This window comes from Corvus cornix, chromosome 23, assembly GCF_000738735.6.
Source record: "Corvus cornix cornix isolate S_Up_H32 chromosome 23, ASM73873v5, whole genome shotgun sequence".
Classification (NCBI taxonomy): Eukaryota; Metazoa; Chordata; class Aves; order Passeriformes; family Corvidae; genus Corvus; species Corvus cornix.
In genome coordinates, this window is record NC_046352.1 from 4783966 (window position 1) to 4805620 (window position 21655).

A 21655-nucleotide genomic window follows, 5' to 3' on the forward strand; every position below is an offset into this window, starting at 1 on the left:
ATCAGCCTCCCCCTGGGCTGGACTGGGCATAACCTTGTGTCCAGCCCCATCTCCTGGGTGGACTTTGCACCTGTGTTGAAGGCAGCCTGGTGTCCAACCCCATCCCATCTGCTGCGTGGACCTTGGCCCCGTGTGGAAGGTTGGCCGGTGTCCAATCCCACCTGCTGCACCGAGCTTGGACCTGCGCTGAAGGAACCTGGTGTCTGCCTCCGCCTTCTGCATGGCCAGCGGGCCTGGGCTGTCTGCCTCTGGACACAGCTCAGCGCACCCACCACCCACCCTCGTGTCCATGGTAGGACAAACTCAGCTCCTCTGTGAATGCTCTGATATCTAGTTAGGTCTGAGCCTGTGCTGCAGTCCCTGAGTGTTCAGTGTGGCTCTTTTTTTTTTTTTTTTAATCCTCTTCTCCAGAAAGCAATTTTCATGAAACTTGCAGGATCTTGATGGTCTTGGAGACCTCTTTTCCCCCACTAATGGGGCAGAAAGGAGCCAACGAGCTCAAATTACCAGTGAGGAGCTGAGCTGGATGGAGCACACCTGCACCAGCCTGATTTCCCAGGCTGAAAATACACTTGGCTTCCAACTCAGCTCTCACCGTGCCAGGTCTCTGCTCCATGAGCAACGCACTGTCGGGAAGGGGGGAGAGGAGGGGGCCTGGTGTGCCGGGATATAAAGCAGATGCACCAGGATGTGGCGAGGGAAGGATCCCGTGTGAGTGCCGGGGCCTGGGGCTGCTGCTCCCGGGACCAGGGGATGAACGGCTGGGGTGCCACCTCCCCGTGGGTGTCCTGTGCTCGAGGAGGATGGAAAGCAAACAAACACCCGAGCGTGGGCGGGCAGACACCTGCCTTCTGCTCGTCTGCCAGGTGCAATAAGCCGCTCCCAAGCCTCAGCTTCCCGGTGTAAGACATGACAGAGGGCAGAGGCCATCGGATGGGAGAGGGATGGGGGGATCATCCAGATCCCCTCATTTCCCCTGCTGCTTCGGGCTGCAGCAGATCACAGCTCTTTAAGGCTGCAATAATCCCCAGCCTGGGATTAGTTTTGCACCTAATCACTGCAGAACAAATACGAAGTTTTATTTACAGAAGCAGAAGAAAGACAAGGCCGGGGATGGGGGGGTGGGGGTGGGCCTCAAGCACGGCTGATCCCAAGATAATCAGGAGCTGGAGGGCAGGAGGTGATCGCTGACCTTGGACCCCCCGCCCCGGCTCTTACGTAAATGTGCCGTTGAGTGCTGGAGTCACAGCAGCCGTGAGCTCCAGCCTTGTCCCAGCTTGGGCTTGGTGACCCCCCAGCCCTTTAAACAGTTCATGTCTGGACTTTGGGGATTTCTGGCCCTGATTCAACCCCTCCCTTAGGCATGTGCTTCATTGTGAACCCACGAGCTGTCAGCTCTGATGGGAGCCGCAATTCAGGGGAGGATGGAGGTGCTGCAAAGGGATGCTGATCTTTTATGATGGGGATGGGGGAAGCTGGGTGCTGCAGTTATGTTGCCCCAAAGCCAGGCTGGTCCCCAGGGATTTGTGTTTGCATTGTGTTGGAGTGGCAGCTCTCCTGCTTGAGAGGCTTGTTCCACTGAGCCCTCAGCCCACATCCAAGAAGAAGCTGAACTGCTGCTTGGAGGGTGACAAGACATAGGTTTATTTTTCATCCATGCAAGCGAACAGCCTGGCAGCAGGCAAACCAGGATGTGCTCCATCCCTCCCCAAACTGCCCTCTGTCAGTCAAGTCTCTGTGGCTTTGCCCACAGATCAGAACTGGCTGGTGGGTGAGCAGGCTGGACCAGCTCCAGCGCTGGGCACAGGGGCATCTTGTGACGGCTCCGTGCCTGCCGGAGCCTGAATTTCTCTTTCCCCTGATGCAGACATTGACAAATAAATAGCTCTTCTCTGCTTTGGCTCTTGCATAGTGGAAAGGAATGTCTGACCTGATAGGAGAGAGGAGTCCTGGGTTGTGGAAACCCATGGCTTCCTTGGCAAGTGTGCCTGTGGCATGGCTGCCAGCCTGGCCAAGTGCCCATGCTTGCACCCTGTCTCTGCTGCCCCGCTGGTGGCTGCCTTATTTCAGTTCCATTTCTGAGCTGGATTTGAAGGCCTTTCTCCTGGCTGAGGAGAACTTGATACCAAAGAAGATGGTGGTGATCAGGAAGAGGAGTGCCAGGGCAAGCAGGACCCAGCCACCTGCTGTGGCTTGACTTTCGGTCAGGGACATTCCCAGGAAATCAGTTTTGCTGGAGCCATCTTGGTCTGGAGTGGCTGGAAAAGAGAGAAATGAGATACCTGGTTGTTGCTGGGGACTCTGGGCTGTGGTATGTTGGGTCACCAGCTGGTCACCCTTGCTGGTCTCTTGGATGCCCTTTGAACTCAGCTCCATGAGGAATCAAGGAGAAGCCTCCAAACACCCTGTGTGGTTTTTGGGGTGGCCAAGGGGCACCAAGAGAGCTCCATTTCATTCTGACTCTGTTGAGGGCTAAGCCCTGGCCCATCATGGACCTGTTGTGCTTGGCTGAGCCCTGCATACCTGTGTAAGGAGTCCAGCTGTACTCGGGCCAGCCCAGGACCTCCCCGTTCTTCTCATTCTCCTTCTCCAGCCATGTCATGAGTGGCTTGAAGTAGCTCATCAGGGCCTCTGCTGACATATTGGACTGCCCCGTGATAAGCTGCATGGCTTCGGGCCACGGCTTGCTGAAACCCAGCTTCAGGGCATCCCTGTGGCAGGAGAAATCCGCTCCAGTGGGTTCCCCATCATCCTCTTGGCCGCCAGCCCCTCCCTTTCCCTTGGTATCAGCATCCCTGGGTATACTATGTACCCCCAGAACTATAGGGCTGCCAGCCCGGAGCGCAGGCAAGAACATTTTTCTTGAGGGGAAGAGGGGTTTGCATGGATTAAAACCCTCCAGTGAATCCAGCCTTATGCAGAGCAGTCCCTGGGTGAAAGGGTTAATTTTGCAGGTGCTTTTCTGGAAGCAAGGGGGTTGTTTTCCCTAAGGAACTGGGGGCTGGAGGAGCAGAGGAGGAGGAGGAGGAGGAGGGAGCCTTCCCCCTGCCAGGGGCCTAGCTACCATCTAGTGGCTGCTTTTGCAATCACAGCCCCAGCGCCCAGCCCAAGGTGACCCTGCCCCAGGTATGGGATGGGAGGGATGACCAGTGGCTGTGTTGCCTCTTGTCTTGCTGGGCTGGCTTTAAGGCATTTGGGGACATAGATGCCTTGGCTTTGCCCTGCCCACACACCTACCCCAAGATCTTCCCAGCCTCCTGAGACTCGTAGATGTCACAGGTGTGCAGGGGACCCTCGTGCCTGGCTGCATTACAGAGTGCGTGGTGGAACTGGAACTGGATCACAAAGCTGACGAAGTACCTGGTGGAGAGGGATGAAGAGATGGGAATGGACCCTGCTAGTGCCTGTGCAAGAGAGGGTGTAGCCCCCCTCATTCTCTGGTTGCACCCTCCCAGTCTGGAGGAGCATCACTGGCTTTGGAGCTACACCTGCTTCAGCTCAGCTCAACCTGCTGAGGCCATTGCTCCCATGATGCATTTTGCATTTTTCGGAGTGGATGAGCTCATCTTCCTTGTATAGGGAGAAATTCCCCCAAATCTAGACTTCTCCTCTGAAGCTCTGTCAGGGTCTCTGGAGCTGCCCAGCCCACACAGGATGGTACCACCAGCCATGAAAAAAGGTGTCATCATTGGCATCTGACCTGGGGATCCTGCTTCTGTGTCCAAGTGGTGTCCCTCATGCCCCAGCCCTGCTGGCTCACCTAATGTAGGGGACATTGGCAGGGATGTGAAACTTTGCCCCAGGATCAAAGTCATCTTCAGACCTCAGTGCTGGTGGGCACAAGCCCTGGTACTTCATCCTGGGTGAGAGAGGGAGAGTCAGGCCAGCTTGGGGAGGAGGAGGTGGGGTAAAGTGGGAAGGAACATAGTGGGGTGTGAGGACAGAGGGAGGGGTTGTGTATCTCATCATTCCCATTTCAGTCAACCGGAGCACAAGGAGAAAACACCCAGCGGGATGATGGCCAAGGCCCTTGTCCCAGAGAGGGGTCTGAATTCAATCCTACCTGAGGTTCCACCACTCCTTGTTGTACTCATCCTCTTTGATGCGCCCGTCAAACACCTTCCAGCGCCACTGGTCCATGAGGTATCCAAAGGGCAGGAAGGCGATTTTGTCCAGGGCGATGCTCATCAGGTAGTTAATATCACTTTCTGCCCGGGGCATGAAGATGTGAGCAAGACAGTGCTGTACCCACCTCTCCTCCCTCTATGGGTCATTCTGCCCTAGACCTGGGTGTCCCCAACAGGTTCTGTCCCCTCCATGCATGCAAAGCCACCATGTATGTCCCCAAGCCCTTCCACCCTGTCCATCCCCTCCTGACCATCTGCGTTTCCAGCTGTTCCCATCAGCATCCCCACATTTGCTGTGTGGCCCTCCAGCTCACCTTCGTTTTCCATGACTTGGTCCAGCAGATTGATGCTGTGCAGGTGTTTGGGGGTGGAGACAGACAAGGCCATGACATCCCCAACAGCCTCGTGGAAGCCAGGGTTAGCCCCGTCACGGAAGGAGACGGGCTGGTCCTTGTACTGCAGGAAGTACTGGACGTGGCCCATCTCGTGATGCACTGTGATGAGGTCGTCCATGTTCACCACCGTGCACTGCTTGATCCTGGAATGGGACACAAGGGTTGGGGGAGAAGGGAGGGCAGTGGTGGTGTGAAAACGTCTGGGAACCACCATGTCCCCTTGAGCTGTTTTTCCTTTCTATGTGCCCCCACCCCACATCTGGTGCCAGGCCAGGCTGGCCCTACTCCATGGGGTTGGTCTCTTCCTTCTCCTGCATCTCCTGCTGACCTTGCCCATTCCCTGTCCCTGTTCATCAGCTTTTCCATTCTACAGGACAGGGCAGGGCAGGCACGGATAGCCCTCCATCCACCATGGGGACTCCTGCCAGCATCTTGAGTACAAAGGGAAGTGCCATAGTTGGGGTGCCACAGCCACAGAGCAAGATACACTGAGGTGGCGTCAGACCACGTGCCCTTATTCTACAAAGACGCTGCTTTCCGCCCCAGCACCACATCACCTGCTCCCCATGGGCACCTGAAGTCCTTGCGATTGTAGAAATCCCAGGCCGAGGCGTGGCACACCACCTCCCGCCCATCCGATGGTTTCTCGATCATGGACTTGTCCCAGAATTCCTGTGGCATTTTGATGAGGCCCAGAGAGGTGAAGAAACGGTCCGACTCTTCAAACATTTTCTTGGGTGTCCAGCCCTGGGGAAAGAGCAGAGACCTGGTGAGGGACAATGGGGGATGCTGGGGTGCTGGGGATGTGGAATGATGGGAGGACAGGGGTAGCCTTGTTCTGGGCAGGGGGATCTCTTGGAGTCAGCTAGACCTGGATCCAGGTCTTGGCATATAAAGGTAGGGAGAGAATACAGATGAGGCATGGATTTTTTTGGCAACAGTAGAGCATTTGGCAACATGGGTGGTGGCTACAGCCAAAGGTTGCTGGGTCCCAAGGGGCTTCCCCAGAGCAGTCTGGAAGATCACTGACCTGTTTTTTCATGGCCGGGGTGGCATCCACCTTGGTGGCATCAGGGAAAGGTATCACCAGGTCGAAAATGTTGGACCATGACTGAGCCCACATGTTGCCTGGGAAGCACAGGACAACGACACATGTCAGGAAGGAGACAGGGAGAGGAGAGCAACCAGGTGGATCACCCTGACTGGTCCCTGCATCGCCTGGTCCCTGCATTGCCTGATCCCTGCCCTGCCTGCACAAGGGCAAGGTGGGCAGGAGCCCATCCATGCAAGAGAGGTCAAGTAGTGCTGAATGTGCTGCCTTTCCCTGGAGCAGATTGGTCTCTACAGACCCATCCCAGGCGACCTTGTCCCTTCAGCCAGAGCTGAGACCAGTCTTAACTCTTGACATGGCACAGAGCCAGCCACACCTCGTGGGAGATGCAGCTTAGCTCAAGCAGAGCCCCCTTACCTAGCAGATGGGCAGGGATGGGACCCTTCAGGTTTATGTGCTCTGCACCATACTTTCTGTACAGGGCTCGGCGTACATAAGCGTGCAGGTTGAGGTACAGGGGCTGCAGCTGCTGATACAGCCTCTCCAGATCTTCCTCAAAGGTGGGCGTCTCATAGAGGGATCTCCAGTAGGCTCCGTTGTCTTTGTAGCCTGTGGCAAGGCAAGAGCAGAAGCTGTCAGACATTGTCCTTCTTGGGCAAGACTGTCTTGCTGTTCAGACACTCCAGGTGCCTCCATATCTGTGAGAGAGTAAATCTCCTGGGAGTTAGTGAGATCTCCATACCCTTAGGATTTTGACCCCCAGTTGGATGAAGAGCCCAATCCTCTGCTCACAGGTGGTTAGAGCCATGGTAGGCTCTAGGAGAGCAGGGCACTGACCATTGAGCATGGCTGCCTTGTTGCTCAGTTCCACGTATCGCTTGTAGTTGCTCCTCATCTTCTTCCCAGAAGCATCCCGCCAGCCCTTCCAGGCGAAGAGGAGCTCATCATAGTCCCGAGAGGTGGCCATGATGTCTGTGAGGTCTAAGAGAGAGCAATGAAGCCACAGTGATGCTGTTGAATGGGCTGAACACATGCAATGGTTCTATACCCAGTGTGTTGCTCAGGGGCCATCACAGAGAAGGTGAAAGAACCTTTCATGGTCTTTCTTCATGCTCCATTTAAAAAAAAAAAAATCCCTTCCTTCTGGGCCAGTGCAGATGCCCCACATGACACCCTGCTAGATCTTACCAGGATCCAGTGGGTGACAGGTTTTGTTCTGTCTGCAGACCTTGGCCACACTGTACGTGGTCTCCATATCTGAGAGGAGGGTGTTATACTGCAAAGGAAATCAGTTTGTAAACTGGTTATCCTTGCTCCTGATATCAGAGAATGTCCCAGCCCATCAAGGTGTGTTGGGGTTTTAGGAGTTCTCCTTCTGTTTTCTTTTTCTCTTTAAGAATTTTCCCCATACATGTCCCCATACATGTTGGGACAAATTACTGTGTGCTTAAGAAAAACAAAAGACCTGGCCATAGAGGGAGGGGTCCAACTGACCACTCTCTTTCACCTGGTCTTATGGGCTGTGAGTTCCCCGCGTTTGGATGGAGAGAGAGGCTGAAAGGAATTTGTCAGCACAGAAGGCTTCTGTTTTTTTGGCTGCCTTCCTTCTACTGGAGAAACCCCGGGATCCCAAAGCCGCCTTTCCCTGCCCCACTGGGAGCCGGGTTGCGGCCGCCCTGCCTCCGCCGTTGCTGGGAGCTTTCGCTACTCTGTAGCCCCGCCATGCCCTGCCTGCCCAGACCTCCAGGGGTTCCCGCTGCAGCTCCGGAGTTTGATACATCTCATCTGCCACCCGGGATCTGTGCTCGTCCCTGCTGTTCCAGCCTGCTATTCCAGCCTGCTGTTCCTGAGGGTCCGGCCGGACACCGGGATCAGCTGCCCAGCAGTTTTTGAAATCTTTGTCCCATCCCTTCCCGGGATCCCGGGGCACCGGTACCGCGTGCTCCCCGAGCTCGCTCCGGAGCGCCCCCTGCAGCCGCGGGGGAACCATCGCATCTGCCCTGCTCACCGGGAGCCGCCAGCGCCCCTGCCGGCTGCGAGCGGAACTGCACCTGAGGGGAAAGGGCCTGACAGCCGAGAAGGCTGGGACTGGGTTTGTGATTGTTTGCTGTTACTGCCAGAGTTACTGCTGTTTGTTTGACTGGTTATACACATAAAGATATATATTAATAAAGAACTGTTACTCCTATTCCTCATATCTTTGCTTGAAAGCCCCTTAATTTCAAAATTATAATAATTCGGAGGGAAGCGGGTTGCATTTTTTTTTCATTTCAAGGGAGACTCCTGCCTTCCTTGGAAGACACCTGTCTTTCAAACCAAGACAAGGTGTTTTCTGGTGTTTTACTCTGGTCCCTTCCAAGATCCAGTTGACCCCAACGGAGGCAACATGGAGACAATAAAAGAGGGCCTGGGGCCAACAAGCAACGTGCCATTGTCATCCAACCATCCAGGCCCCACTGCAGCCTGGGATAGGCAGCCTTTGGGTGGGAAACCCTGAAGACAAGGATTTTGGCTTTGTGTAGATGGTACCAAGCTATCACCTTTTTAAAGGCTGATGGTGGCTGCCCAGTGGCATTTCTTAAATTTTGAGAGAAGCTTGTGTCTTCACACAGGGTGATGGCAAGGGACACCCTCTGTTGCTCTGTCCCCTTGCCACTCACCTCCTTCAGCTCACTCTCAGGCAGGGCTGCCCTCTCAATGACACTCAGCTTCTTGAGGATGCGGGTGACACTTTGGTCCTGGAAATCAGAGGTGTCAAACTGCCTGGCCCTCATGCCGTACTCCAGGGTGTGCTTGGACATGGCCAAGTTCTTCTCCAGCTACAATGAGAGAAGAGAAGTTGCTTCGGGGAGAAGACACAGGCCACCACTAGAAACACCACCTGGCATCCCATGACTGACATCGTCCCCATAGTTGCCTTTGTGGGTACCTCATGGGATGATGAGGGTTTTCGAGGAAAAAGCACCTCCTGGGTGAGAACGTTACCCCTTTATGAGGGGCAGAGGCTGCCCTGGTTTTCAGAGCTCCTGTGAAATGTGCCCTGGGTACCAGCTGCCTTCCCTGGCTGTTGGCTCTCCCTGTGCAGCCCCAGGGTCATTCCCATACCATGATCTCCTTGTTGTGGTCGGTGATGTTGGTGTTGTAGGCCCAGGATGCCTCGGTGTAGGCATTCCACACTTCTTCGGCCGTGCTGTTGTACTCAGACAAGAATTCTTTAGCTTGTGCCTCATCTGCTATTTTGTCTAGAGGAGGAAATAAACGGGGGAAGAGGCGAGGAAGGTCAGGAGAGTTGCAAGAGCACTATCCCATGGAGAAGCCATAGTTGAGCTTTTCCCAGAACTGCAGGTCCATTGAAGGATGCCACAACTTGGGAGCAGGCTGAGCTAAGAAATGAGGGCAGAGGGGCCCTGCTGGGGTGTCCCATTGGACAGAGGATGGGATAACAGGACAAGCTGCATGCCCTTGACTCTCCCGTGTGAGCACAAAGGATACAACTGAGAAGAGAAACTCTTCACACCATGACTGATGACATCACTATACAGCTTCTGACAATAGTACCTGCCTCCTGGGAAGTAACACCCTGTGGGACTTCACTGGAACTGGCTATTTCTCTTTTCTGGTATGGGGACCACCCCACCCACAGCAAAGACCTCCCTCTGCTTCTGCCTGTGGGTTAATGATGTCCCTTGGGGGATGTCTTCCTGACCCTCCCCAGACCTGGGATGGAGCTGCAGCCTTACCAATGCCTTCAGGGTAGCCTTCAGGGACAGGGGGACGCCAGTCAAACTCAGGCCAGCCCAGCACCTCATTGGTCTTGTTGTTCTGCTCCTCAAGCCACCTGGTGACAGGGCTGAAATACTCCAGAAGGGGTCCAGCATCCATTTGACCTGTGCCAGTGAGATTCAAGAGGATATCCTGCCACGACTTCGAGGACCCAGCTTTCAACACTTCCCTGCAGAGGAGCAGAACAGCAAGAGCCAGCATGAGGCCAGGGGATGGATGGAAGAGAAGCAGTGATAGTATCTCAGCATCTTAAGGGTTGAAGATGCTGTTCCTGAGTGGGACATGAACCTGGGAACTGCCTTGGAAGCCACTACCTGTCCTGCATGTGGCAACTGAGGACTCCCTGTAACACCCAGGGAATCAACAGGAGCCAATGTGCTTCAGTGACCTCTTGTCTGGGTGGGAGCTTGTGGCAGGGACAATAGCAATACTCTGGTGAGGACCACTCACCCCACCCCAGTGCTTCCATGTATTTCCATCCATCCATCCATCCATCTGCAAAGCTATTTCTCCAGTTCACTTTTCCTTCCTTCCTTCCTTCCTTCCTTCCTGCCTTCCTGCCTTCCTGCCTTCCTGCCTTCCTGCCTTCCTGCCTGCCTTCCTTCCTTCCTCCCTCCCTCCCTCCCTCCCTTCATTCCTTTGCACACAATCAGCTTCCATGCACACATCTGCCCATGGCGATTTTCCTGACCCTCCTCTGTCCCCACCTGAGTTTGGCTCCAGCCTCTTTGGACCTGTAGATGTCACAGGTGTGCAGGGAACCGTTGTGATTGGCCGCATGGCACAGCGCCTTGTGAAACTGGAACTGGAGGATGAAGCTCACAAAGTACCTGCCAAGGAAGCCCATGAAGATCAGAACTGGGGACAAGGGGAAGCAGACAAGTCCCAGAGCTCAACCTCACCATTTGTGGTCCCAAGTGCTGGGAGATCTCTATGTCTTGAGCAGGAGCAGCACATGACAGTCCCTGCCCACATGATCCCCCGCCCACTGCATCCCAAACCTTGGTCCCCTTGCCAACACTTCCTCTACCTGATGTAAGGAGTGTTCCCTGGGATGTGGTACTTTGCTCCAGGGTCAAAGTTGCTTTCATTCCTTGAAACCGGAGCACAGATTCCCTGGTATTTGGTTCTGTGGACAACAGAGAACAACAGCATGAACATGGGAATAATAAGTGGTCAGAAGAATCAAGTCAAGGAATGGTGCTGAAGAAACCTGCACAATTAGAGCACGATTCCATGTACTTCTGTCCATCCATCCATCCATCCATCCATCCTACCCAGCCACCCACCCACCCATCTATCCGTTGTTCTCCCACCACCTCCATGGCTACTTTTATGCTTTTCCTTTCCTTTCCTCTTTCCTGCCTCCTTTCCTTGCACATCCCCAGCTTCCACACCCCCATCCACCCTTGGTGAGTGTCCCCTACCTCAGGTACCACCAGTCATAGTTGTAACGGCTCGGGGGCGTGCGGCCACTGAACACGTTCCAGCGCCACTGGTCAATGAGGTAGCCAAAGGGCAGGAAGGCAATCTTCTCCAGGGCCATCTTCAGCAGGTAGTTGATATTGCTCTCTGCATAAAACAGAGCCTGAACCAGGCTGGAAAGAAGCCTGCATAGACAGCACTACAGGCACGAGACTTTTAGTGGGCAAGAGGGTGGGCAGATCTGGATGAGAAATGGGGACAGCATTTCAACACATAACCTTGCTCCTAGAGAAGCTTTGTAGGACACAGGAGGTTTCTGTAGATACAGCTACTACCTGGGGCAACATGTGCCTTTTACTGAGTGGGGACAGCGATAGTGACAAGTGTGGTGTCCCCTTGCCCTTAGCCCAGCTCTCAGAGTTAAAAGATCTTTGGTAAGGGTAACTCTTCACAATTCCACCCTGGGGCCTCAAGGTGAGGGAGTTTGGGGGAGTTTGATCTGCAGTCACACCACTGCAAAGGCTCTGATGGTTTAGACCCAGAACTAGAGTCAACTCTAGGACAGTCACCACCATATCACAAGGAGCACAGGGGACGGTCACATCTGTTTTTCCCCTCAAGGAAACCTGGGGAAGGAAGTTTGGAGAGAGACCTGCTGGAGACCCAGCTGAAGCCGTAGGGTCAGAAGGAGGTTGGCAGCACTTCCCTGAGGGGCTCTTGGCTGCCATCACTATGATGGCCTGCCTGCCAAGGGCTGGCAAGTTGGGCAGCAATGGCTTGAGGCAGGGACCATCTGCTTCATGGTGTTTATGCAGCACTGGCCCAATGCTCTTGGCTGCTGTGATGTCTTTCTTGTCATAAAACATATTTAATGACATGGCAGGAGGATCCTGGGACTGTCCCTCCTCCACCAAGCAGCCGCCTGGGGCAGGTCTGGGACTGCTCAATTTCCTTTGCTGCCATCTGCTTTGACGTGTTGGCTGAGGGACGCTGGGTGGGGGAATGAGGCTCTTGCCAAGCTGGGCAGTGTCTGCAGCGACAAGTCCTGCCCTGCCATGCCGGTTGGCAGCCAGACATGTCACCCGCCAACCGCCCTTGTGACTGTGCATGTAAGTGCTTGGTGCCACCTCCGTAAAGCCGCACTGGGAGCTCTGGTGCTGGATGCTTCTTGGCAAGGGAGGGAGGGAGGAATGCTGGAGAGGTCAAAGCCAATCAAGCACAAAGATGTTGTTTTCAGGTTTGGGCTCTGATGGTGAAGGAAAGGCACAGACAAGCTCTGGACAGCATCCCTCCTGCCTCAGGGGTGAAGAGGATGGAGCCAAGAAGGGCTCTACATGGACCCATGGAGACAAAATAAGTCCTGCCTGAACCCATGGAGACAAGAGGGGGTTTTGCATGGACCCTTAGAGATGAGAAGGGGTTGGGGCAGTTCTGGGCTGTATTGCCAGGCTGCAACCCACCCTGGCATGTCCCTTCCCCGTGCCACAGGTCACCCAGCTCTCCAGGGTGGCTGCCATACCTTCATCCTCAGTAGCATTGCTGAGGAGACCTATTTTCTTGAGGTGGCTGGGGGTGGAGACAGAGAGGGACAGGACATCGCCAATGGCCTCATGGAAGCCAGGATTGGCCCCGCCGCGGAAGGACACAGGCTGGTCCTTGTATTGCAGGTAGTACTGGATGTGGCCCATCTCATGGTGCACTGTGAACAGCTGCTCCATGGTCACTGACGTGCACTGCTTGATCCTGCCACATGAAAACAGCATTGCCTGAGCCCAGTGAGGGACCCCAGCTGCCTGTGCACCCCCTTGATGGGAAGGACTCCCCACAGTCCCAGAGAGGGTGGCAACACCCACAGGGTAAGGGAAAGTGGAGGGGAAGGCAAGGCAGTGTTGTCACGCCAGACCTCGCCTCAGAAGACGCCATATGGCCAGGCTGGGGGTACCCAAAAGGGTGACCACCAAGTAGGATGGAGGAGGGTTTTGCCCTGTAGCCCTGGGTCCCTGCATGTCCCCACAGACCTGAAGTCTTTGCGGTTGTAGAAGTCCCAGGCCGAGGCGTGACACACCACCTCCCGCCCATCTGTCGGCTTCTCCAGCATGGACTTCTCCCAGAATTCAGAGGGCATCTCCAGAAGCCCCAGGGAGGTGAAGAACTCCTCTGAGACCCGGAACATGTGGGTGGCATTCCAGCGCTGGTGGGCAGCAGGCAGTGGGTTATGGCTGAGGAAGGGGCTGCCCATGCCCTGGACATTGCCTCCAATGCTCCCCCAGGACCATGGGAAGGAGGTGAGTTGCTCCCAGGGACTGAGGTCCTGGCCCTCTCACCATGATGGGGAGGCCCAGCCCCAGAACTGGTGAACATCCCTAAAAAGCACTGAGCAATGGTGATGGAGCTCAGAAGGGGCAGGAGAAGGGAGCAGGACTGATACGCAAGAAGTGCTTGGAGCTGTATGATGGTGTGAATGCAGGAACGCAGCCTCCAGCCTGTGGACTGGCAGCAGTCCCAGTGCCTGCCCACTTTTGTCCACCTGCTGCATCTTTGGTCATTGCCAGGGATGTAGTGAGACCGTTTCTTTGTCCCTTCCCCTCCCAGATATGGATTTTCTGCTGTCCCCTATACAAGTATGAGAAACTACTCCCATGGGGTCAATGTCATGGTGCATCCTTGGGCACCACCTCCTGTTTTTTCCCCCGGATGCCCCCAATGAGACCCTCAGCCCATCACCTGCTCCACCATGGTGCTCGTGACATCAAGGTTGGGCTTCTCAGGGTAGGGGATCATCAGGTCATAGATGTTGTTCCACTGCTGAGCCCACATGTTCCCTGAGAAGAGAAAATAGCTGGAGTAGAGCTGGTGGCAGGTCAGAAGAGAAACCCAGTGATAACTAGGATGTCTCTGGCCTTGTGTGTGCCCCTCTGACACCACCAGCACCCCTGAACACCGGCTGGCAGAGTCTCATCTCTTACCCAGGAGGTGAGCAGGGATGGGACCCTTCAGGTTGATGTATTTGGGCCCATAGCGATCATACAGCTTCCTCCGGACAAAGGCGTGCAGGTTGAGGTAGAGTGGCTCCAGCTGGCTGTAGATGCGCTCCAGGTCCTTCTCAAAGGAGTCTGAGTCATACCAGGAGCGCCAGTAGCTGCCTGTGTCTTCGAATCCTACCAGGGATACAGGGAAGACCTCTGGCTCCAGACCCCAAAGGCTGCCCCCACCACCCATCCCCAAAAGGTGGAACCAGGGACTTGCAGCAGGATGTTTCCCCTTTCCCTGAAGTGTTGGTACCTGGGAAATAGAAGTTGGATGCCTGGCTGCATGTGGGGTAGGGAGAGCAGTAGGGCATCCCAATGTCCCAGTCCCGATTTCCACCCCTGGTCCCTGACCACCCCCTGGTTGGGGATCCCCTCGGTTTGTACCATCCATCATATAGGCCTCGTTGCTCAACTTCACGAACTCCTCGTACTTGGGGCGCAGTGGGTTCCCTGCGGCATTGTGCCACCCCTCCCAGGCGTAGAGCAGCTTCTTGTAGCTGCGGGAGGTGGCCATGATGTCCGAGAGGTCTGGGACAAAGGGGACAAGCAGAACATAAGAAAGGGGCAGGAGAGGGGGGCATATGCTACAGCTCTGCAGAGGTGCCACCACCACCACACCAGGCCCAAGTGCCCATCCTCACCCTGGGACAATCCTGATGAACATGAGTGGCACATGCCAACCCCAACCCACTGAGGATATGGGGACCAGGACAAAGTCATGGCTATGGGGTGCTCAGCAGCTGGCAGGATCAGGGGGACAGGGACCATACCTGGCTCCAGATCCCAGCAGGTGCCATTGGGCAAGCACACCTTGGCCGTGGAGTAGGTTTTGTCCATGTCGCTCAGGATGGTGTTATACTGTGGGAAAGGAAAAGACGTTGGGGCTGCAAGGGGACAGAACAGCCCTTCAGGAGGGATCTACAGGCTTCTGAGCTCTGGAGCGTGTGTGTCGGGAAGATGTGGGGAAGGACTGGTGTATAAACAGCATGTTTTTGGTGAGATAAGTGTGTTATCACTCAGGGTTTTGGCATGGTGAGAGCAGGGACAGACAATCCCTGCACAGCTATGCTCCAGAGAGGAGCTGTTTATAAAACTGTTCATCAGCAGGGCCGTAGCACAGGCTGTTTATCTAAATGGGTTAAAAAAATAGGAGAAGAAAAGCAGGAGGATGAGGGGGATTTATTTCTGTGAACTTCAACAACAGCAAACAATAGCAACAGGAGGTTTCCTGGAACATGCCTGGGAAGCCCATTCCCAGGGAAGGAAATTCCTTTGCTCCGTCCCTCTCTCCACTCCCATTCCTCTGCTCCAGCTGTGCAGAGAGGATGGCAATTGGGACAATGGTGGCTGTGGGATAGAGCTGCCCAGGGATGGGCGAGACATGACTGATGTGCAGGGAGGAGACATGATGCTGTCTGTTATTTGGGAGAAGGCAGGGATGGGTTTCCTGGAAGGAACCGGGGCCGACAGTTCTCCGGAAGGGATTGTATCACTAGGCTTTGTCAGGGTTTTGGTGGGAATGGCTGTCAGGGAGCTGTGGGTCAGGATGGAAGGGCCTGTCCCTGTGCTTATGCAGAGGTGAGTGGCTGCCAGCCTCAGCCTGGGCAATATTTTCATGCATGGAAATCAAAATTCAGGTAAATGGCCCTTAAAGCTAAGGACTGTGATGGGGAAGGCTCAGGATGTCCTGATGTTCCTAGCATGGAACTGTGTCACCAAGGCACAGCATTCCTTGTCTCATGGGGGACTCAGGAGCTGGGTGGCTGCATCAGCCCTTCTTTTCAGTGGGCTGCATACCTGATGAGCCCAGAGGGGTTGGAACAGCTGGCTCCAGCCATGGGCACAGTCTGGCTGGTCTCCATGTGATGCCCAAGACTGCTCTGTGAAAGCAGGGAATCTCCAGTTCCTGCTGGGGTAGCTCCAAGATAAGGTAACAGGGCCAGCAGGCAGCCCACATGCCCTGAAGATAGCACCTCATCTCCTCCTCAATCACTGTGTAGAGGCCAGTGACACTCTCCAAAATGCAACAGGTCAGCAGCAGAGTCTGGATGCTTGTGAAAAATCCCTCTAAGGGGTTTTGCAGCGCCCCAGCCATGCCCAGGGCTTCCTTGCCACCTCTCCTACCTGCTCTCTCTTCTCCAGGGGCAGGTTGGAGGGTCCCAAGGTCTGGATGGAGCCAATGATTTTCCTCAGCAGAGGGTCACTGAAGTTATTCCACTTGTCGCCATAGAGCTCCTTGGCTTTCTTCCCCCACAGCTCCGTGAAGTTCTGCTCCTCCAGGGACGCCTTGACCTGAGAGGGGACATGGGGGCTCAGGACCAGCCCTGGGACATGCCACCACCCAAGCAATGGCTTGGGGGCCGGAGTCAGAGTCATGAGGGTTTGTGGGAGTCAGAGGTGACAGGACATGGAGTGACAGGCAGGGCTGTCCCCTGTCCATGGCACCCACGGACAGAGACAGCGGCTTCCAGCCAGCACAGCAGTGTCTGCAGCCCCCGCTCGCCTGTGGAGCTCCCGATGAGCACCCACTTAAGGTGGCCTGTCAGGGTGTTTTGGAGGGTGCTCCAGGGTCTCGTATGGGATGGGAATGCTGGGACTGGCTGTCCAGGCCATGCGGTCAGGGTGTCTGGGTGCTCCTGGGCTGGCTTTGACACCTGCCAGACCCTGGTTTCAGAAGGAGCTCTGAGGTCTGGCTTAATTTTATTTCTATTCCTGCTGTTTCTCACCTTCACAGAAGCCCAAAAGATAACTATAAAGGTGCCACATTCACCTTTCTCCTTTCTGTATGCCCACACTATGTCTGTACACTTCTATTTCTATACATTTTTCCTTTGGCTGTCTGAACCCCATGACCTGTAAATGCCACATCTGGGGTTCACCCATTTGCTCTGAGTCCCTGGTTTTGTGTGTCTCCCTGTCACCCAACTGCTGGCAGCCCTGATCTCCCTTCCCAGGGCCATGGGCTGGCAGGAAGCTGCCGGCACTGTGGGGGGTTATTTAGGCAGCTGGAGCTGTGGACACGATTTTGGGATGGGGTGCATTGCAGGTGGTTGTATCCCAGCCTGGTCAGTGACAGCTGTATTTTCAGGAAACTGATATTTTGAGAGTGTCCTGGCCCGGCACAGATGGAGTGAGGTGGTGCAGAGTGCCTGGTCAGTGTCCATGTGCTGTCCTGGGGTGATTTATGGAGCCCAATAGCTGTGACTTGTGGCATTTTTAGCCTGGCTCCAACACGCCTGGTTTGTTTTATTTTAATCTTCACATTCCCTCAGCAGGCAGCAGGGAAGGAGGGGAGTTGTGGTGCAGCAGAGTTGGAGGCTGCCCGAGGCAGATACCCACGCAGCTGTGGGACACGGGGGTGGGAATGCCAAAAGTGCCAGGCGCCTCTGGCTACCCAGAACTGCTCCCACCGCTTCCCTCGGACATCCCAGTGCCCACAGCATCACTGGTACAAACTGGCCCCAATCTCCCAACATGCTAGGACATGCCAGCCCCACAGACACCCTGCTCTTGCATCAGCCCTCTGAACAGGGGATGCCTTTACCCCTTCCCAGACCTCATGCAGAGCTGGAGGAGCTGGAGGAAGCAGAGTCCAGCTGTGTTTTGTCTTCTCCTTGAACAGGCGCCTGTGTTTAGTCAGGCAAATTGTACCCTAAACTCTCCTGACAACTCTGGTAGAGTGATTTGAGGTCAGCGGTGCTGCCTGAGACCCCCCCTTGCCACGGCCATGCCCACCAGTTCTGGCCCCTCACCTCTCATCTGGGATCTCTCTCTGGAGGGGATGCCCCTGCGCGGGGCTCAGAAACCCCTTGACACCCACAGCCTCAAAGCCTCCTTACCAAAACCCCCACCCCAGTACCTCCCTGCTCCTGGATGCACGGTGAAGACTCAGGATGCATCTCAGGACACAGGGAGTGCCTTGGCCCAGGCACCTGCAGAAGTTCTGCACCCAAACATGAGCAGCCCCCAAACCCCGTCGCCAGCCTCTTGCCCAGAACCCCAGCTTGCGAGAGATGGTGCATCTATCTGTCTGTCCAGCATCCCTCTGCCCATCCCTGCCCCTGCCTTTGGCTTCCAGCCCCTCATGTCCCTTTGTCACAGGGTCCCCTTTCGTGGCAGGCCCTGGAGCTGCCCATGCCCCAGCGGCCTGACTCAGCCCCTCTTGTGTTACAGATGTGTAGGGTTTGCCTGGCCCAATGCTTTCCCAGATCCCCAAATCCAGCCTTTCGAGTCCTGCTGGCCAGCTGGTATTCCTTTAGCAGCCAGTGACTCCCCATCCCACCACACCTCCCTGCTGCCCCTCCATGGACTGATCTCAGGGGTTCAGATCCCCTCCTCTACCTGGGCTGGCTTAGGAGCCTTGACATTGCAGGGAGCTCCTGGACATGATCCTCACACATTTAATAGCACATAAAGCGGGAAAAGCTGGTCTGGAAACGCCTTTTGAGAAAAGTCCATGCAAGGTGCTCTCCTGGCCCTAACCTTGGACTCAGAGTGACTGGGGTGTTCCTCCTCGGCCCCAAGGTCCCCAGCCCCACCACATCTGCAGCTAGTGCTGGGTGTCTGCCCAGACATCAAGTCAGCTTGACAAAAAAAGGCTGAAGGGGCACCTGGGCCCTCTTGAGCATCCTGCCAAATTGGCAGTGGCCAGACCTGGCAGTGATCTTTCCCCTACGCAGGAAGACGCATTTCCTTCCTGCACAGGGCACACTGTGCTCCCATCCCCACAGGATCTGGAGGGTTCAGGGCTGTGTGGCAGCCCCTGTGTGATACTGGGCTCGCTGAACACACCGTAGTCACGTATGGGCTGCACTGACCCTTGTGCACCTGTAGCCACAGGGTTGGCAGATGGAGCCCAAGCTGCACACAGTGACTTGTCCACGACCCCATGCTGGGGCCACCGGCAGCTCCCTGAGCACGGTTGGGGCCAGGGAAAGCCCCGCAGCCTGCCCAGGCACTACCATCCCCTGGCCTGGGCTGTGCTGCAGCTCACCCAACCAAGAGCAGACCCGGGGCTGCTGCAGCTCCCTGCCCCACTAAATACAACCCAGACACATGGAAACCCCTGGGAAAACACACCCATGCCTGTGGGATGCACACAGCATTGCTCCCCGCAGGGGTTCTGCCTGCCCGTAGCTGGGCTGAGTCTAATTCCCTATAGCCTGGAATGCTTTCCCAAAGCTATCTTTGTCCCCGTGGGCTGGGGACACAGGGACAAGAGGTGGCAGCCTCAGTCCCGATGCCACCCAGCTGCTTGTGCATTTTGGGCTCCTGGTGTCTGCCCCAAATGAAAACCCCCAGCACTGGGATGTGGTGACACCAGGCGGGGATGGGGACAGGGACAATTGACACCTGACCCAGTCCTGGGAAGGGGGAAAGGAAAGTGGAAGGTGCTGGGAGGAGGGAATCACCTCTAAAAGTAACCAGGACTCTGCTCTGGGACGAGAGCTGTCACTCTGGGGCAGAGTCTCTCTGAAAACAAATTTGGGGCAAAACCCAGTGGCTCCTGGACTACAAGTCCCAGCCCTGGTTTGCCACCCTGAGGTGCTGAGACAGAAACCCGCAGGGAGGAAGGGAACCACACCAAGTGTCTCCACCGTGACCCAGCCCCCCCAGCCTCCGGTGCTGGGGACACCCCCGTGGTAGCATCGCCCCCGTCCCACCACCCACCTGCAGAGCAGCATTTTCGGCCGTCAGGTCGGTGTTGTAATTCCAGCTGGCCGAGACGCTGTCGAAGAAGACGAGCTCGGCCGTGCTGTTGTAGTCTCTGGCGAACAAGGTGGCCCCTTCCTCGGTGGCGGCATGCTGGGGGGGCTCGAGGCCGGGCCGAAGGGCACCTGCCAGGCTCAGCCAGAGCAGCAGCCCCAGCGCCGCGGGCATCGCGGCGGGAGCGCTGCACGGAGGGGGCCCCGTTCGGTGCCTTCCGAGACAGCTTTGCCTCCGCTGCCGGCTGCTTATAAGCCAGCAGCTTTCGCGCAAACCCTGCCCACCGAGCCTGCCTCCCCTCGCAGATAAGACCGGAGCATTCTGCTCTCCCTTCGGCGGCTCCAAGGCTTGCGGGAAGGAGCGGGAAGGAGCGAGCACTGCCTTGGGGGGCAAAGTCCTTTTGGCTCCTGGCGTTGTCGGGAGGGAAGGGGAAGGGGAAGGGGCTGGGACAGGAGGGAGGGAAGGAGATGGAGGAGAATCAAGGGAGAGGCAGAAAAAAGAGAAAAGAGAAAGGCTGGGGTGGATGGGGTGGGTGAGACTCAGCTCCATCCCTGCAGGGTCCCTGTCCCCTCCTGACTTGGCGCAGGGGATCCAGCTCAACTTGTCCTTGGCAGGACATCTCCCCACGCCTGACAGACTCCCCTCAGCAACACCCCGGCCACCTGCAGTGGGCCACAAGGGCAAGCACAGGAGGGAAACTGCTCCTGTGGGACACAGCCAAGGTCCATCTCATGCTGCTTCCTGCCAAAGTGACCCCCTTCCCGGCATAAAGTCATTTTCCGAAGGAACAGAGTATTTCTCCTGGCTGTGAAGGAAATCACATCACATCACACCAAGTGTTTTGGACTTGGAGGAATGACGCTGATGACAAATGAGTAACAAAAAGTTCCTTCAAAATGAAAACCAGACCCATGTTGGTGGGCTCTATAGTTCCTTTGTATTGTTTTGTTTTGTATTTAATCAACGAAACCCCTTTTCCTCAGGGCCTGACCTCAGCCCTGGGAATGGTGCCTGGGCTGAACTTAGGCCCTGGGCTGACTGAGCCCATCACTCCTTGTTGGGCCAACCAGCCCATAGGAACACAGTGAACACATGCCATAGAGAAAGCTTCTTTTGGGGGCAACAGAGGGAAACCCCTTGACCTTTTGTCCCTGCTGGGAGCTGCAGAACAGCTGGACACCATCATGGCCCCTTGGAGTGAGTCACTGGGGTGACTCTATGGGGACAGTGTGGCCACTCAAAAAGGGACAAGTCCTCCTGTCAGCACTGGGGACCCTGTGGGGTGGGCAGAGCCCTTTCCAAAAAATATGGACATAGAAGACTGTAACTCTCTGATGTCTACTAAACCTCACTCCAAAAATCCCAACCACACGCCCTGTTCTAGCACCTTCCACCTGCACAGGCTGATGTGGGCACATGAAAATTCTTCATCCCCCTGACCCCAAGCCCACGGGAGAGTGCCCATGGGGGTGGTGCACCAGCAAAACCTGCGAACCTGGACATCATGGAGCTGGAGACAAAGTCAGCATATGCCTCCTGCCCCCCCTTGCTGACCCCTTTCCCCACCAGCCCCAGTTCTCTGGAAAGTCCAGTTTACTGGGAAGTTGGAAAAAAATGGTTGGTTTGGCTCCAATTTGGCTGGAGACCAAGCTCCAGTGAATGGAGATTTCCTGGCCTCCTCCAGTCTCCGTTCCCAGCTGCACCAGGGAGGGGTTTTCCCGGCTCCAGGTCGTGGTGCAGCCTCTGGCACCACTGGGAGTTTCAGGAGAGCAGTGAGGTTGAAACAGTCTGTGCAATGTCACTGGTCCAGAAATTGCCAGCATATGAGGCCTTTTCCAAGGCTGATGTGTCCAGTGGATGATCCTGCAGGAGAAGGGCAGCACTCCATCATTTTACACAAGACTGTCTTCCAAGGTTGGTGCAAGAGGGGCGGCTGCTGCTGCTGGACTTCGTGTGGGAGAAGAAGTTCCTCTTGCAGGCTGCATCTCCAAGGATGCCCACAGCTCTGTATCATCCTATCCTATAAAACTCCCGCTGCATCAGGCAGGAAAATATCTCACATGAAGGAGAGCACTGGCAGGTGATGTGGCTGTTAGTCCAGGAAGGCAGGTGTGATGCCTTCAAGCTGTCAGATGCTTG

General features: G+C 55.7%; 1 protein-coding gene across 1 annotated transcript; it reads right to left on the reverse strand.

Moving 5' to 3' along the window:
• Positions 1 to 1620: 1620 nt before the first annotated feature.
• On the reverse strand, positions 1621 to 20131 carry ACE (angiotensin I converting enzyme). The gene is made up of 25 exons (XM_039564663.1): positions 19481 to 20131; positions 15935 to 16102; positions 14581 to 14668; positions 14195 to 14338; positions 13748 to 13939; positions 13506 to 13603; positions 12800 to 12972; positions 12301 to 12524; positions 10784 to 10928; positions 10387 to 10485; positions 10064 to 10186; positions 9314 to 9525; positions 8679 to 8815; positions 8234 to 8392; positions 6762 to 6849; positions 6411 to 6554; positions 5991 to 6182; positions 5553 to 5650; positions 5097 to 5269; positions 4442 to 4665; positions 4064 to 4208; positions 3761 to 3859; positions 3238 to 3360; positions 2524 to 2711; positions 1621 to 2258 (listed from the first exon to the last, which is right to left on the reverse strand). The coding sequence occupies exons 1-25, from the start codon at positions 20063 to 20065 to the stop codon at positions 2062 to 2064; spliced, it is 4218 nt and encodes a 1405-aa protein (XP_039420597.1). The 5' UTR covers positions 20066 to 20131; the 3' UTR covers positions 1621 to 2061.
• Positions 20132 to 21655: the final 1524 nt, after the last annotated feature.

Excerpts from the sequence above, each read along its gene's own strand:
- ACE (XM_039564663.1), bottom strand. The coding sequence starts at position 20,065 with ATGGAGCTGAGTCTCACCCACCCCATCCACCCCAGCCTTTCTCTTTTC. Across the intron at positions 13,604-13,747 it reads CATCCCTGCTCACCTCCTGG|GGAACATGTGGGCTCAGCAG; the intron begins GTAAGAGATGAG and ends TTCTCTTCTCAG. Across the intron at positions 4,666-5,096 it reads TACAATCGCAAGGACTTCAG|GATCAAGCAGTGCACGGTGG; the intron begins GTGCCCATGGGG and ends GTCCCATTCCAG.